The sequence below is a fragment of the Salmo salar genome, chromosome 01, assembly GCF_965601325.2.
Source record: "Salmo salar chromosome 01, fSalSal1, whole genome shotgun sequence".
In the NCBI taxonomy this organism is placed as follows: Eukaryota; Metazoa; Chordata; class Actinopteri; order Salmoniformes; family Salmonidae; genus Salmo; species Salmo salar.
Window position 1 is genome coordinate 160,057,501 of NC_138291.1, and position 15,276 is coordinate 160,072,776.

Genomic DNA, 15,276 nt, shown 5'->3' on the forward strand with positions numbered 1-15,276 from the left:
AGGGTTATGATTAGGAGTTGGGTTTGGGGTTAATGTTAAGGTTAAGTTAAGGGTTAGGCGTTAGGGTTAGGTTTAGGGTTAGGTTTAGGGTTTGGGGTTAAGGTTAGGATAAGGGTTAAGGTTTGGGATTAAGGTTGGGTTAGGTTAGGGATAGGGGTTAGGTTTGGGGTTAAGGGTTAGGGTTTGGGGTTAAGGTTAGGATAAGGGTTAGGAGTTAGGTTTAGAGTGGGTTGGAGGTTAGGGAGGGTTAGGGCGGGGGGTAGGGGGAGGGTTAGGGAGGGTTAGGTTTAGGGGTTTGGGGGGTTAGGGAGGGTTGGGTTAGGGTTAGGAGTTAGGGTTAGGTTTAAAGTTTGGAGTTTAGGGTTAGGAGTTAGGGTTAGGTTTAGGGAGAGGGTGGGTTGGGAGGTGGGGTTAGGGGGTTAGGGAGGGGGGTTAGGGGTTAGGGGTGGTTAAGGGAGGGGGGTGGTTGGGAGGGTGGGGTTAGGGGGTTAGGAGTTAGGGTTAGGTTAGGGGTTAAGGTTGGGTTAGGGTTAGGGTTTGGGGTTATGGTTAAGGGTTAGGGTTTGTGGTTAAGGGTTAGGGTTTGGGGTTAAGGTTAAGGGTTAGGGTTTGGGGTTATGGTTAGGGTTAGGAGTTAGGGTTAGGTTAGGGGTTAAGGTTGGGTTAGGGTTAGGGTTTGGGGTTAAGGTTAAGGGTTAGGGTTTGGGGTTATGGTTAGGGTTAGGAGTTAGGGTTAGGAGTTAGGGTTAGGGTTAAGGTTAGGGTTAGGGTTAGGAGTTAGGGTTAGGAGTTAGGGTTAGGGTTAAGGTTAAGGGTTAGGGTTAGGGTTTGGGGTTATGGTTAGGGTTAGGGTTTGGGGTTATGGTTAGGGTTAGGAGTTAGGGTTAGGAGTTAGGGTTAGGGTTAAGGTTAAGGGTTAGGGTTAGGGTTAGGAGTTAGGGTTAGGGTTAAGGTTAGGGTTAGGGTTTGGGGTTATGGTTAAGGGTTAGGGTTTGGGGTTAGGGTTAGGGTTTGGGGTAATGGTTAGGGTTAGGGTTAGGGTTATGGTTAGGGTTAGGAGTTAGGGTTAGGGTTAGGTTTGGGGTTAGGGTTAGGGTTAGGAGTTAGGGTTATGGTTAGGGTTAGGGTTAGGGTTTGGGGTTAGGGTTAGGAGTTAGGGAAAATTGGATTTTGAATGGGAATACATTTTTAGGTCCCCACAAGTATAGTAAAACAAACGTGTGTGTGTGTGTGTGTGCGTGCATGCGTCACGTGCGTGTGTGTGCATGTGTTTGTGTGTGCGTGTTAAAATGCCCTCACCCAGCAGTAGCAGCAGTCAGATGATTCTGTGTTTATGAGTATAACTGGTTGTTCTTTATGGGACAAGACTGTGGAAAATGACTCTGCTGTGTTTAGGGAATTAACCCTCATTGTATTCCCACTTCCTGGTTCCTCTGCTACTTCACTTCTGTGAATTACTGGTACAATTTCTAAACGTTGTTGGTCTCTAATGCTTAATTCATACCGTGGTGTCATTAGGTCTTACTACATGTTGATAAGTGTCTTGTCTCATGTAGAGTGTTATCTAAGTCTGGGTTAGGGTTAGGGCCGTGCTTCCCCATGTTACATCACACTGCATGGAGAGAAGACATTGTCTAACGTTACTTCCGTTATGGCTCACAGTCAGTAAGTCCCTCAGTCTGCTCATCATGATGAAGAACATGAACTGATAATGAGAGACTTTTAATGATATTACAGTAAAATCGAGATATTCAGTGCTTCATTTCAACATGGGGTGAGGAAAAGGACATTTTACAAACCAGTTGTTGACATTGTTACAGAAGCGTTTTCTCTGCTTTACAGAAGCCTGACATATTGCTAATATATTTCTATGGAAATGGAAGGTATGGTTGGTTGGTAGCTGATACAGTATTTAGAGCAGGTAAACCCATAATGAGCAGTATGTATGTAAGTTACTCACTGAGTCTCACCTCATTTGTTTTATGTTGTACAACTGAATGTTGCCCTGAATGAGAGAGATCTGTACCTGTTATTTTAACACGTTATATGTGACCTAGGTATCCCCCATTTCCCTTGACCCTGTTGTTATGCTTATGGCCACACACACACACACACACACACACACACACACACACACACACACACACACACACACACACACACACACACACACACACACACACACACACACACACACACACACACAGGTAGATGGTACTCTTGTGTTCTCTGTTACAGTATGTACCTGGCCTCTTCTACATTCAGGACAGACAGACAGACAGACAGACAGACAGACAGACAGACAGACAGACAGACAGACAGACAGACAGACAGACAGACAGACAGACAGACAGACAGACAGGTCTCAGCTACCAGGTGGTCTGATGAAAGGCTAGAAGAGAATTTGAAGTGGAAAGGATGCAGGTGTTTTTTGTTTTTGTGTGAGAGAGTGTGTGTGCACGTGTCGTGTACTGTATATGTATGTGTGTTAAGGGGTTAGCTAATGTATCTGAGAGCTTTCAGCTTTTCATAGTCTTTTATCTGAGCCAGAGCTGCAGCATACACACACACACACACACACACACACACACACACACACACACACACACACACACACACACACACACACACACACACACACACACACACACACACACACACACACACACACACACACACATAGCACTGTGGAAGAACATAGGCCAGTGTTAGTTTTGGTGCATACTGAGAGGGAAAATGATTGCACACTACACGAAAAGAGAGAGGTAAAAAAAATAGGACAGGAATGAAAAGAGAGAGGGAGACATAGAGAGAGAGAGAGAGAGAGAGAGAGATTTTTTAAAAAGAGAGAGGTTGTAGAGAGTTTTATGCTCTAAGCCGTCACTGCTTCAGGCTCTCTATACACCCATCTATGCCCCTCTCCGTCCTGCTACACCTACATAGTTCAGGGACCAGAGGAGGCACAGAGACAGAGACGGGGACAGCGACAGAGACGGGGACAGCGACAGAGATGAGGACAGAGACGGGGACGGGCACAGAGACGGGGACGGAGACGGGCACAGACAAGGGGACAGGGACAGAGACGGGCACAGAGAAGGGGACAGGGACAGAGACGGCACAGAGAAGGGGACAGGGACAGAGACGGGCACAGAGAAGGGGACAGGGACAGAGACGGGCACAGAGAAGGGGACAGGGACAGAGACGGGGACAGAGAAGGGGACAGAGACGGGGACAGAGAAGGGGACAGGGACAGAGACGGGCACAGAGAAGGGGACAGGGACAGAGACGGGGACGGAGACGGGCACAGAGAAGGGGACAGGGACAGAGACGGGGACGGAGACGGGCACAGAGAACGGGACAGGGACAGAGACGGGGACAAAGAAGGGGACAGGGACAGAGACGGGGACAGAGACGGGGACAGAGAAGGGGACAGGGACAGAGACGGGCCGGGGGGACAGAGAAGGGGACAGGGACAGAGACAGGCACAGAGAAGGGGACAGGGACAGAGAAGGGGACAGGGACAGAGACAGGGACAGAGAAGGGGACAGGGACAGAGACGGGCACAGAGAAGGGGACAGGGACAGAGACGGGGACAGAGCACAGAGACCTAATGAGCTCATTGTTGGTAATAATCACCATACAACATTGGCCATACATCAGATCCTAACTAACATCCAACAAACACAAACAACCCTTCATCCATCCGATGTGACCGCAGCAAACCAGAGCTGGCCTCACTCAACTCTGTAAGGGGGGCCAAGAGGGACAATTAACTCACAGCTAGTGAGTCATTGAGCTGTGACGATGATGACATAAGCAGTCAATGCCTGATGTCCAAAGAGGCACAGAGACAGATATGGGTCATTTTGACATACTGCATATGTAGAGACTTGTCAACTTGATCATATTGGGTGAGGTATTGGTGTGAGATGTCATTTCCTGTGATGTGATGTACTGTACATGTCATTTTTAAAGCTGTGTTAACTCCAGTCTATCAACAGTATTAGTACTGCTCCACAAGGCATTCCTCACATACACCTGTCTGTCTGCATCCAGCCAGCACAGCCCTTAATACTCTGGAAATAGGCTTGTAATGGACCTGCTCTTGCTGCATCGCTAATACTGTGTGTGTGTGTGTGTGTGTGTGTGTGTGTGTGTGTGTGTGTGTGTGTGTGTGTGTGTGTGTGTGTGTGTGTGTGTGTGTGTGTGTGTGTGTGTGTGTGTGTGTGTGTGTGTCTCGGCGTGTGGAACGTCCTAAGCCGCTCCGTTAGTCAACAGTTTAGTAGCCAGATCCTTCCTGCTAGGTGATACAGTAACAGCGTTCAGTAAGCTAAAGAAGGTTTTCATGGGAGTGTGGAGCTTGTGTCTTTTACTGAGGAATACCTGCCTATGGACTTACCTACAGAATGGAGTATTAATTAGTTGACACCATCAGAGAGGAGAGAGAGAGAGAGAGAGGAGGAAAAGCAATAGCGAGAGAGAGGTGCAGGGCATGAATGGTACTCGAAGGAGAGGGTAAAATGGTAAGCAGTGCTCTGTTTCTCTGTTTTCTACATTTCAGTTTTTACTTCTGCTCTCTCTTTGTTTACTCTTGGTATTCATTGTTTTGTTGTTTTGTTTGAACATGAGTTCATTCATTCTCTCTCTCTCTCTCTCTCTCTCTCTCTCTCTCTCTCTCTCTCTCTCTCCTCTCTCTCTCCTCTCTCTCTCTCTCTCTGTTTGTGTTCCAGGTATCAGCCACAGAAGAGTGTATAGGACCTATGAGACTGACCCAAGAACCAATTCAGGTAAAACTGCACTCTACATTATATTTCTCCTGGTAACAGCATGCTCCAGTTTGGTGCTCACTGTCTGTCAATTATCAGGAGCCTGCTGTATTCTGTTATGCATTCAGTGAAGTTACATGTTCAGGGGTAGAGCCCATCGTGGGCAGTTTCTCTCTTCTTCAAGCTACAAGAGGCATTGGAGTGGTGGCCATTTTGATTGGCACGGAACAGGATGTGATTAGAAAGCCTAATCAGAGTAATTTGCTATAATGACTTTTGGGGCCTGTAAATTTGAATTTAAATTTCAGTCGTTTGGCATGCTGTTGCGCAGAGCTGCTTACAACCAGTCATTGTTAGTGTTCATAATCCCAGAATAAAACAAATGCATAAAACAAGCAGACCTGGATTCAAATAATGTTTCTTTCACATACTATTAAGTTTTCAGATATTTTTTTATATGAAAACATAAGTAGTTGAATATTGGAATGTATTTAGAAATATGCTTTGAAAGTATTGGCATGTATATGAAAATACTCATACAATCCTATGCATTTAATAACCCAGGTATTTGAAATAATTTTTGAAATAAGTAGTTGAAAATACTTTGAAATAGTAGGCTATTTATAGGAAATGATTTGAAAATACTTCCAATAGAAGTAGTTGATTCCGACCACATTATTTGAAAATACTGAAATATACAGAAAATAAGCATTTAAATAACACAATCAAATACATATATTTTAAGCCAGGTCTGTAAACAAGTCTCACTAGGCACCCATTGGTTAAATCAACGTGTGAAATAGACATTGAATTGTCGTCTGTGCCCAGTGGAGTATCTCTATCTACATAAAATATGACTGTGTCTGTATCTCTATGCGATGTGATTTAGCTGTATCTGAATGGGATGTGATCTATCATTGCATGATGTTTTTAAGGACACACCACATGACACAACATGGCATAAGGACATCGCATTTATATAACACTTTGAACCTAATAGAAGTGTGTGGGTGGAGGTTCTAGTGTCCAGGCCTTGTGTAGAGAGCTGAGACAGGTTTTAGTTGTACAGTGACCAGCTGCTAGCTGGGGTTAATGATGTGGTTGGGGCATGTGTGTCCTGTGGATTGGGATTAAGCCAGTGTGAGTCTTTTAGAAGGCCAGATTAGCTCCCAGGCTCCTTACACTGTTGTGTAACTAAGGAAAGGGAGAGTTACTTACTCAAGGTCAGGGGTGTGATCTGTTTGTTGTGGAACAGTTCATCTAGACATACGTCTCTGTCTTTTGCCTTCTCTGTCATTGCACTTGATTGAGAAATGGAATCGTCCCAAAAGTGCAAACCTCACCCATCATCTGGCCGGCTTAATCAAACTCTCAAAGTATTTGAAAGAAAAGTCATACTGAAATGCTCTACCCCGCATCCATTCCTCTTTATTGTGCCAAATAAAACATCATCCAAACCTCATCCATCCCTACAGCCTTCATTCAAACCTCATATCCAGCCCTCATCCATTCTTCTTTATCAGGCTGTGTAAGGGAGGCCACATACAGCCCTCAACACACGCTCCATAAAAACATTGAACTACTCTCCTAAAGCAGTAGAGCGCACACACACACAGACACACACTTTACTGTACTCCCTCCTCCCTTTATAACTCACTCCCATTAAAACAGACAGAGAAAAAGAGAGAGAAAAGAGAGAGAAAAGAGAAAGAGAAAAACGCTCTGGAAGAGAGAGTTCCATGCTAAAAGTTTCCTCCTGACGTTTACCATTTCCTCTGAGCCCTGGAAAGACTCTGTAGCTCCAAATCTCTGGCTCCTTCATTTCTGCACACTGTCACAGTCCTTCGCCTATATCAGAGAAATGATTTCCCAGAGGGCTCAGAGGGTGTACTGTAGTTGACTATAGGCTGTATAAGACAGTAGCCCGGCGTTTCCCTAACCATTGGTCGCAACACCATACGGGGTTGCCTTAATTGAAAATGGGATCAGGAGAGAATCTCTGAAAAAAATGACAATAATTGCGCTTGACTCATTGAACCGGGGTTACATCAGTAACCTCCAATAGCCCGTAGATGTGGTTGTAATAAACAGTGGTATCTGTTTCATTCCTACAAATGTGGCTCTTTTGAATGGTTCAACTTTTTACTTCTGTGGGTTAAATCAGGGTCACACAGAGTGTTTCTTGGGAGTCTTAAACAAATCTACTTTGAAACAAAAGTATACACCTCACATACATGGTTATGGGCTTAAAAAGAAGACACCTGTACCATGTCAGATATACTGTTGAAATGTACTTTGAGTTTGTATCCCAATATTACACTTTATATACTGTACATCACAGAAGCGTGAAATATAATTAAACCGTTTGACATATAAACACCAGATTTTCAGCATACATTTAATTTGTTTTTAAAATTAATTATGAAATGATGAAAAATATGAATAACATTCCACCCATGAGGCCACTAGGTAATTTGACTGCAAAAAGGGCTACGCTACAACATATTATAACCCCATCACTAAAAAGATAACTCTCAGCAACACGTCTCTTCTGTTTCCCTCTACAATGACCACAAGCTGTTCAAGACTCATTAGAACAGAGTGGACAGGACCAGCCACTAAATCACAGGGGGAGAAGAACATCATCAATGATGACATTGAAGATCATACAAAATGATTGCCTGATGATCTTCTGAACATCCCAATACCTTTCTGATGCATTTCAGTTACTTCCAACCATACTTCCTTCAGATTGAATACTGTCAAAAGTACTGTCAGGCTGATTTGTAATAGCTGCAATTAAAGAAGTAAACATTGGCCGTTGATTACATCACTCTTTTTACATGGTGGGGTCGCACATTTTTAAAATGAAAATCGAGTCGTGGGCCGACACATTTGGGAACCCTGCAGTAGTGCTCTTTGGACTAGGAATTTAAGAAACCATATCGAGAAACATGTAACTCTGTGTTGTTGTATGTGTCGAACTGCTGTGCTTTATCTTGGCCAGGTCGCAATTGTAAATGAGAACTTGTTCTCAACTTGCCGACCTGGTTAAATAAAGGTGAAATAAATAAATAAAAACACAGCCACCACTTGAAAACACAGGAGAAGCATTTACATTGTGTTTTGGAGGTGAGGAGTAAACCATGCCTATTAGGAATGATCCATTGATCCATCCATCAGATTGATGACTTGGAAAGGAGATGAAGGAAACATAGTAGGTCTCTAATAAGTAGGATCTTCATTTGAGCCAGTTTGCTACAGTAGGAAAATAATCCTGCAGCAACAGGAAATGTGAATTATTGTGTGGATTATAATTAATGGACATTTTTGTATGGGTTGATGCATTTTTCATAAGGGAAAATCAAATCTGAAATTTCAAAGTGGAAATTACAAACTTCAGAACCCTTTTTAAATGAAGCAACAGGGTGATCAAATTAAGATCCTACATCTGTACTAAACTGGAAGTATGTCTCCTGCACACTGTATGCCTTGGTTCTACAGCAAGAGGAGTCACACTAACAAGACTTGGTCTAAAGCCAGTCAGCTAGATGTTGCCAACCACTCTCTCTCTCTCTCTCTCTCCAGGAGCCTCAGCCTTCTGTCTGTCCATTGCGTATGTTCATCCCTCTATCTGTCTGTCTGGCCAAGGGTGTGCAGAGATGGAGGCTTAATCTCTGAACTGTGATTGGCTGAGTCAACGTGGTAGAGCAGTTAGGAGTAGAGGCCCATCTCTCTGCCTGTCCTGCCCTGAGTGTAACAGTGTATAACAGTGTCCTCTGTAGCTTAGTTGATAGAGAGCAGGCCGCTAGGTTCGATTCCAGGGAAAGTCCATAAGTAAAATGTATACATGCATGACTGTAAGTCGCTTAGGGTAAAAGCTTCTGCTAAATGACATATAAACTCAGCAAAAAAAGAAACGTCCCTTTTTCAGGACTCTGTCTTTCAAAGATAATTTGTAAAAATCCAAATAACTTCACAGATCTTCGTTGTAAAGGGTTTAAACACTGTTTCCCATGCTTGTTCAATGAATCATAAACAATTCATGAACATGCACATGTGGAACGGTCATTAAGACGCTAACAGCTTACAGACGGTAGGCAATTAAGGTCACAGTTATGAAAACTTAGGACACTAAAGAGGCCTTTCTACTGACTCTGAAAAACACCAAAAGAAAGATGCCCAGGGTCCCTGCTCATCTGCGGGAACGTGCCTTAGGCATTCTGCAAGGAGGCATGAGGACTGCAGATATGGCCAGGGCAATAAATTGCAATGTCCGTACTGTGAGACGCCTAAGACAGCGCTACAGGGAGACAGGACGGACAGCTGATCGTCCTCGCAGCGGCAGACCACGTGTAACAACACCTGCACAGGAACGGTACATCTGAACATCACACCTGCGGGACAGGTACAGGATGCCCGAGTTGCACCAGGAACGCACAATCCCTCCATCAGTGCTCAGACTGTCCACAATAGGCTGAGAGAGGCTGGACTGAGGGCTTGTAGGCCTGTTGTAAGGCAGGTCCTCACCAGACATCACCAGCAACAACGTCGCCTATGGGCACAAACCCACCGTCGCTGGACCAGACAGGACTGGCAAAAAGTGTTCTTCTCTGACGAGTCGCAGTTTTGTCTCACAAGGGGTGATGGTTAATTTCGTGTTTATCGTTGAAAGAACGAGGCCTGTATTCTGGAGCGGGATCGATTTGGAGGTGGAGGGTCCGTCATGGTCTGGGGCGGTCACAGCATCATCGGACTGAGCTTGTTGTCATTGCAGGCAATCTCAACGCTATGCGTTACAGGAAGACATCCTCATGTGGTACCCTTCCTGCAGGCTCATCCTGACATGACCCTCAAGCATGACAATGCCATCAGCCATATTGCTCGTTCTGTGCGTGATTTCCTGCAAGACAGGAATGTCAGTGTTCTGCCATGGCCAGCGAAGAGCCCGGATCTCAATCCCATTGAGCACATCTGGGACCTGTTGGATCGGAAGGTGAGGGCTAGGGCCATTCCCCCCCAGAAATGTCTGGGATCATGCAGGTTCCTTGGTGGAAGAGTGGGGTAACATCTCACAGCAAGAACTGGCAAATCTGGTGCAGTCCATGAGGAGGAGATGCACTGCAGTACTTAATGCAGCTGGTGGCCACACCAGATATTGACTGTTACTTTTGATTTTGACCCCCCTTTTTTCAGGGACACATTATTCTATTTCTGTTAGTCACATGTCTGTGGAACTTGTTCAGTTTATGTCTCAGTTGTTGTATCTTGTTATGTTCATGCAAATATTTACACATGTTAAGTTTGCTGAAAATAAATGCAGTTGACAGTGAGAGGACATTTCTTTTTTTGCTGAGTTTATTATTATTATATGTAAACCACTTAGGGAAACCACTGTGACTAATCAATATTATGTGGTTGTACATACACACTACTTATCACTTGTATGATAAAGGTCCTCTTGAACCACATCCACTTTGGAGGCAGTGGGATCAGGTATGTCATATACTGTATGTGCATCACACACAGAGCCGTGTGTACATGTGGCGACCCCTGTCTGGCCCGTGTGCGGGTGCAGGGCGGGTCGGCATCAGATCGGTGTGTGTGTGTGTGTGTGTGTGTGTGTGTGTGTGTGTGTGTGTGTGTGTGTGTGTGTGTGTGTGTGTGTGTGTGTGTGTGTGTGTGTGTGTGTGTGTGTGTGTTTGGAATGTCACACGGCAGCTCCATGGTTACACAGAGCAGGACCATGGTTCCACAGCCCAGGTCGGGATCAAACGGTGTAGACCTTTCACAGCCTCCTACCAATGCCAGCTTCTTGTTCTCCCGCTCTCATCTTCCTTTCGTCTCCTCCATCCTTTGCTCCCTTCTTTTCTTCATGCCCCTGCCAGTCTGTCCTGTCAGCAGCCGCGCATGACTGGCGAGACGGCTCCCTTTAATCCCTTCTCCTCTCTTCTTGCTCTCCCTGTCTCTGTTTCTCTTTATGTATCTCTAATATGGTCATACATTGGGCAGGATGTTTAGAAGTGCAGCTCAGTTTCCACCTCATATTGTGGTGGAAACTTGAGAGCCAGGTCTGCCTACGGCGGCCTCTCTCAATAGCAAGGCTATGCTCACTGAGTCTGTACATAGTCAAAGCTTTCCTTAAGTTTGGGTCAGTCACAGTGGTCAGGTATTTTGTGTTCTCTCTGTTTAGGGTCAAATAACATTCTAGTTTACTCTTTTTTTGTTTGTTAATTCTTTCCAATGTGTCAAGTAGATATCTTTTTGTTTTCTCATTTGGTTGGGTCTAATTGTGTTGCTGTCCTGGGGCTCTGTGCGGTCTGTTTGTGTTTTTCAGAGCCCCAGGACCAGCTTGCTTAGGGGACTCTTCTCCAGGTTCATCTCTCTCTTTCCATCCCAGGTCCTGCTGGTGTTTGCGAAGGAGGATGGTCAGAGCGATGCCTTCTGGTGGGCGTGTGACCGGGCGGGTTTCAGGTGTAACATTGCCCGAACGCCCGAGTCCGCCGTCGAATGTTTCCTGGACAAGAGCCACGAGATCGTTGTCATTGATGGACGCCACTCACAATACTTTGAGGCAGAGGCTGTCTGCCGGTGAGCTCAAACTGTTTGTCTGTCTGTCTGTCTGAGACGATGGTAATACTGTCTGTCTGTCTGTCTGTCTGTCTGTCTGTCTGTCTGTCTGTCTGTCTGTCTGTCTGTCTGTCTGTCTGTCTGTCTGTCTGTCTGTCTGTCTGTCTGTCTGTCTGTCTGTCTGTCTGTCTGTCTGTCTGTCTGTCTGAGATGATGGTAATACAAACTGTCACACAGTTACCAAGACATTCCTGGATGAAAATGATTCTACAGAATGTATCATGCCTCTGTAGGTCTAACTGTTTGATGTACTGTAAGTGAGATTCCGGCTCAATATAAGTCATTTAATGCTTAATCAACTCAATTGTTCTATTATTGTGGCCCTGGTGGCACAAAGTAATCAAAGGTCTGACTTCACAGAGAGGCTTGAGAAAAGGGTCACAACGGGGGACCAGCGTGTGTGTGTTTAAGGGGAAGGGGGGTGTATTTGATTTCCATCAGCTAGGATTTGACAATGGTTAATCAAATCTCCCCATTTTTTTTCTCAATTTTGCATGCCTTCTCAAACAGCTGCAACTGTATATGCATTCGTAAATCAAGTCCTTTCTTGAGTTTGGCTCAGGGATGGAACAACTGTTCAGCATCCGAGCTTATGGTTGTTTGTGGGGGAAAGGGGTTGAGTGGTGTGTGTGTTTGTGTGTGTGTATCCCACATCTGTTGCTGATTTTAGGGACAATATAGGATGAAACACAATAAGATAACAATCCTTTGCATGAACTGCCTACGTTATTACGCATATTATTTGTTAATTATGGAAATGAAGATACGCAGGATTTAAAAAATATAGTACCAGTCAAAGTTTGGACACACCTACTCATTGAAGGGTTTTTCTTTATTTTTACTATTTCTACGTTGTAGAATAATAGTGAATACATCAAAACTATGAAATAACACATGGAATCATGTAGTAATCAAAAAAGTAGCCAACCTTTGCCTTGATTACAGCTTTGCACACTCTTGGCATTCCCTCAACCAGCTTCATGAGGCATGCTTTTTTCTTGAAGGAGTTCCCACATATGCTGAGCACTTGTTGGCTGCTTTTCCTTCACTCTGCGGTCTAACTCATCCCAAACCATCTCAATTGGGTTGAGATCGGGGGATTGTGGAGGCCAGGTCATTTGATGCAGCACCATCACTCTCCTTATCGGTCAAATAGCCCTTAGGAGGTGTGTTTTGGGTCATTGTCATTTTGAAAAACAAATTATAGTCCCACTAAGCACAAACCAGATGGGATGACGTGGCGTATCGCTGCAGAAAGCTGTGGTAGCCATTAGTGGTCGACCGATTATGATTTTTTAACACCGATACCGATTTATTGGACGACCAAAAAAAGGCCGCTGCCGATTATTGCTGGGCCAAAAACCGCCGCTGCCGATTATTGGAGTGCCAAAAACCGCCGATACCGATTAATCAGCCGCTTTTTAAAATGTTTTATTATTATTTATTTGTAATACTGACAATTACAACAATACTGAATGAACACTTATTTTAACTTAATATAATTCATCAATAAAATCAATTTAGCCTCAAATAAATAATGAAACATGTTCAATTTGGTTTATATAATGCAAAAACAAAGTGTTTGAGAAGAAAGTAAAAGTGCAATATGTGCCATGTAAGAAAGCTAACGTTTAAGTTCCTTGTTCAGAACATGAGAACATATGAAAGCTGGTGGTTCCTTTTAACATGAGTCTTCAATATTCCCAGGTAAGAAGTTTTAGGTTGTAGTTATTATAGGAATTATAGGACTATTTCTCTCTATACGATTTGTATTTCATATACCTTTGACTACTGGATGTTCTTATAGGCACTTTAGTATTACCAGTGTAGCAGTATAGCTTCCGTCCCTCTCCTTGCTCCTACCTGGGCTCGAACCAGGAACACATCGACAACAGCCACCCTCGAAGCAGCGTTACCCATGCAGAGCAAGGGGAACAACTACTCCAAGTCTCAGAGCGAGTGACATTTGAAACGCTATTAGCGCGCACCCGGCTAACTAGCTAGCCATTTCACATCGGTTACACCAGCCTAATCTTGGGAGTTGATAGGCTTGAAGTCATAAACAGCACAATGCTTGAAGAACAGCGAAGAGCTGCTGGCAAAACCCACGAAAGTGCTGTTTGAATGAATGCTTACGAGCCTGCTGCTGCCTACCACCGCTCAGTCAGACTGCTCTATCAAATCATAGACTTAATTATAATATAATAAACACACAGAAATACGAGCCTTAGGTCATTAATATGGTCGAATCCGGAAACTATCATCTCAAAAACACAACGTTTTTCCTTTCAGTAAAATACGTAACCGTTCCGTATTTTATGTAACGGGTGGCATCCCTAAGTCTAAATATTCCTGTTACATTGCACAACCTTCAATGTTATGTCATAATTACGTAAAATTCTGGCAAATTAGTTTGCAACGAGCCAGGCGGCCCAAACTGTTGCATATACCCTGACTCTGCGTGCAATGAACGCAAGAGAAGTGACACAATTTCACCTGGTTAATATTGCCTGCTAACCTGGATTTCTTTTAGCTAAATATGCAGGTTTAAAAATATATACTTCTGTGTATTGATTATAAGAAAGGCATTGATGTTTATGGTTAGGTACAGTCGTGCAACGATTGTGCTTTTTTCGCAAATGCGCTTTTGTTAAATCATCCCCCGTTTGGCAAAGTCGGCTGTCTTTGTTAGGAAGAAATAGTCTTCACAGTTCGCAACGAGCCAGGCGGCCCAAACTGCTGCATATACCCTGACTCTGTTGCAAGAGAAGTGACACATTTTCCCTAGTTAAAAGAAATTCATGTTAGCAGGCAATATTAACTAAATATGCAGGTATAAAAATATATACTTGTGTATTGATTTTAAGAAAGGCATTGATGTTTATGGTTAGGTACACGTTGGAGCAACGTGTACCTAAGCGATTATATGCAACGCAGGACAGGCTAGATAAACTAGTAATATCATCAACCATGTGTAGTTAACTAGTGATTATGATTGATTAATTGATTGTTTTTTATAAGATAAGTTTAATGCTAGCGAGCAACTTACCTTGGCTTTCATTCGCGTAACAAGCAGGCTCCTCGTGGAGTGCAATGTAAAGCAGGTGGTTAGAGCGTTGGACTTGTTAACCAACCGTAAGGTTGCAAGATTGAATCCCTGAGCTGACAAGGTAAAAATCTGTCGTTCTGCCCCTGAACAACGCAGTTACCCCTCCGTTCCTAGGCCGTCATTGAAAATAAGAATGTGTTCTTAACTGACTTGCCTAGTTAAATAAAGGTGTAAAAAAAAAAACGGCCAAATCGGTGTCCAAAAATACCGATTTCCGATTGTTATGAAAACTTGAAATCGGCCCTAATTAATCGGCCATTCCGATTAATCGGTCGACCTTTAGTGGCCATGCTGGTTAAGTGAGCCTTGAATTCAAAATAAATCAGACAGTGTCACCAGCAAAGCACCCCCACACCATCACACCTCCTCCTCCATGCTTCACGATGGAAACCACACATGCAGAGATCATCCGTTCACCTACTCTGCATCTCACAAAGACACAGCGGTTGGAACATAAATAAAAACTTTGGACTCATCAGACCAAAGGACAGATTTCCACCAGTTTAATGTCCATTGCTCGTATTTCTTGGCCCAAGCAAGTCTCTTGTTATTGGTGTCCTTTAGTAGTGGTTTCTTTGCAGCAGTTTGACCATGAAGGCCTGATTCACACAGTCTCCTCTGAACAGTTGATGTTGAGATGTGTGTTACTTGAACTCTGTGTATCATTTATTTGGGATGCAATTTCTGAGGCTGGTAACTCTAATGAACTTATTCTCTGCAGCAGAGGTAACTCTGGGTCTTCCTTTCCTGTGGCGGTCCTCCTGAGTCAGT

At 44.0% G+C, this 15,276-nt stretch overlaps 1 protein-coding gene across 2 annotated transcripts in view; it reads left to right on the forward strand.

Annotated features, from left to right (window-relative positions):
• Positions 1–15,276, forward strand: part of LOC106568179 (high affinity cAMP-specific and IBMX-insensitive 3',5'-cyclic phosphodiesterase 8B) — a 99,096-nt gene that overhangs the window by 31,750 nt on the left and 52,070 nt on the right. For both annotated transcript variants that reach the window (XM_014138304.3, XM_014138285.3), the window contains exons 2-3: positions 4,731–4,787; positions 11,167–11,357. In XM_014138304.3, coding sequence (XP_013993779.1) covers positions 4,731–4,787; positions 11,167–11,357 — 248 coding nt within the window. The remainder of the gene's footprint in view (positions 1–4,730; positions 4,788–11,166; positions 11,358–15,276) is intronic.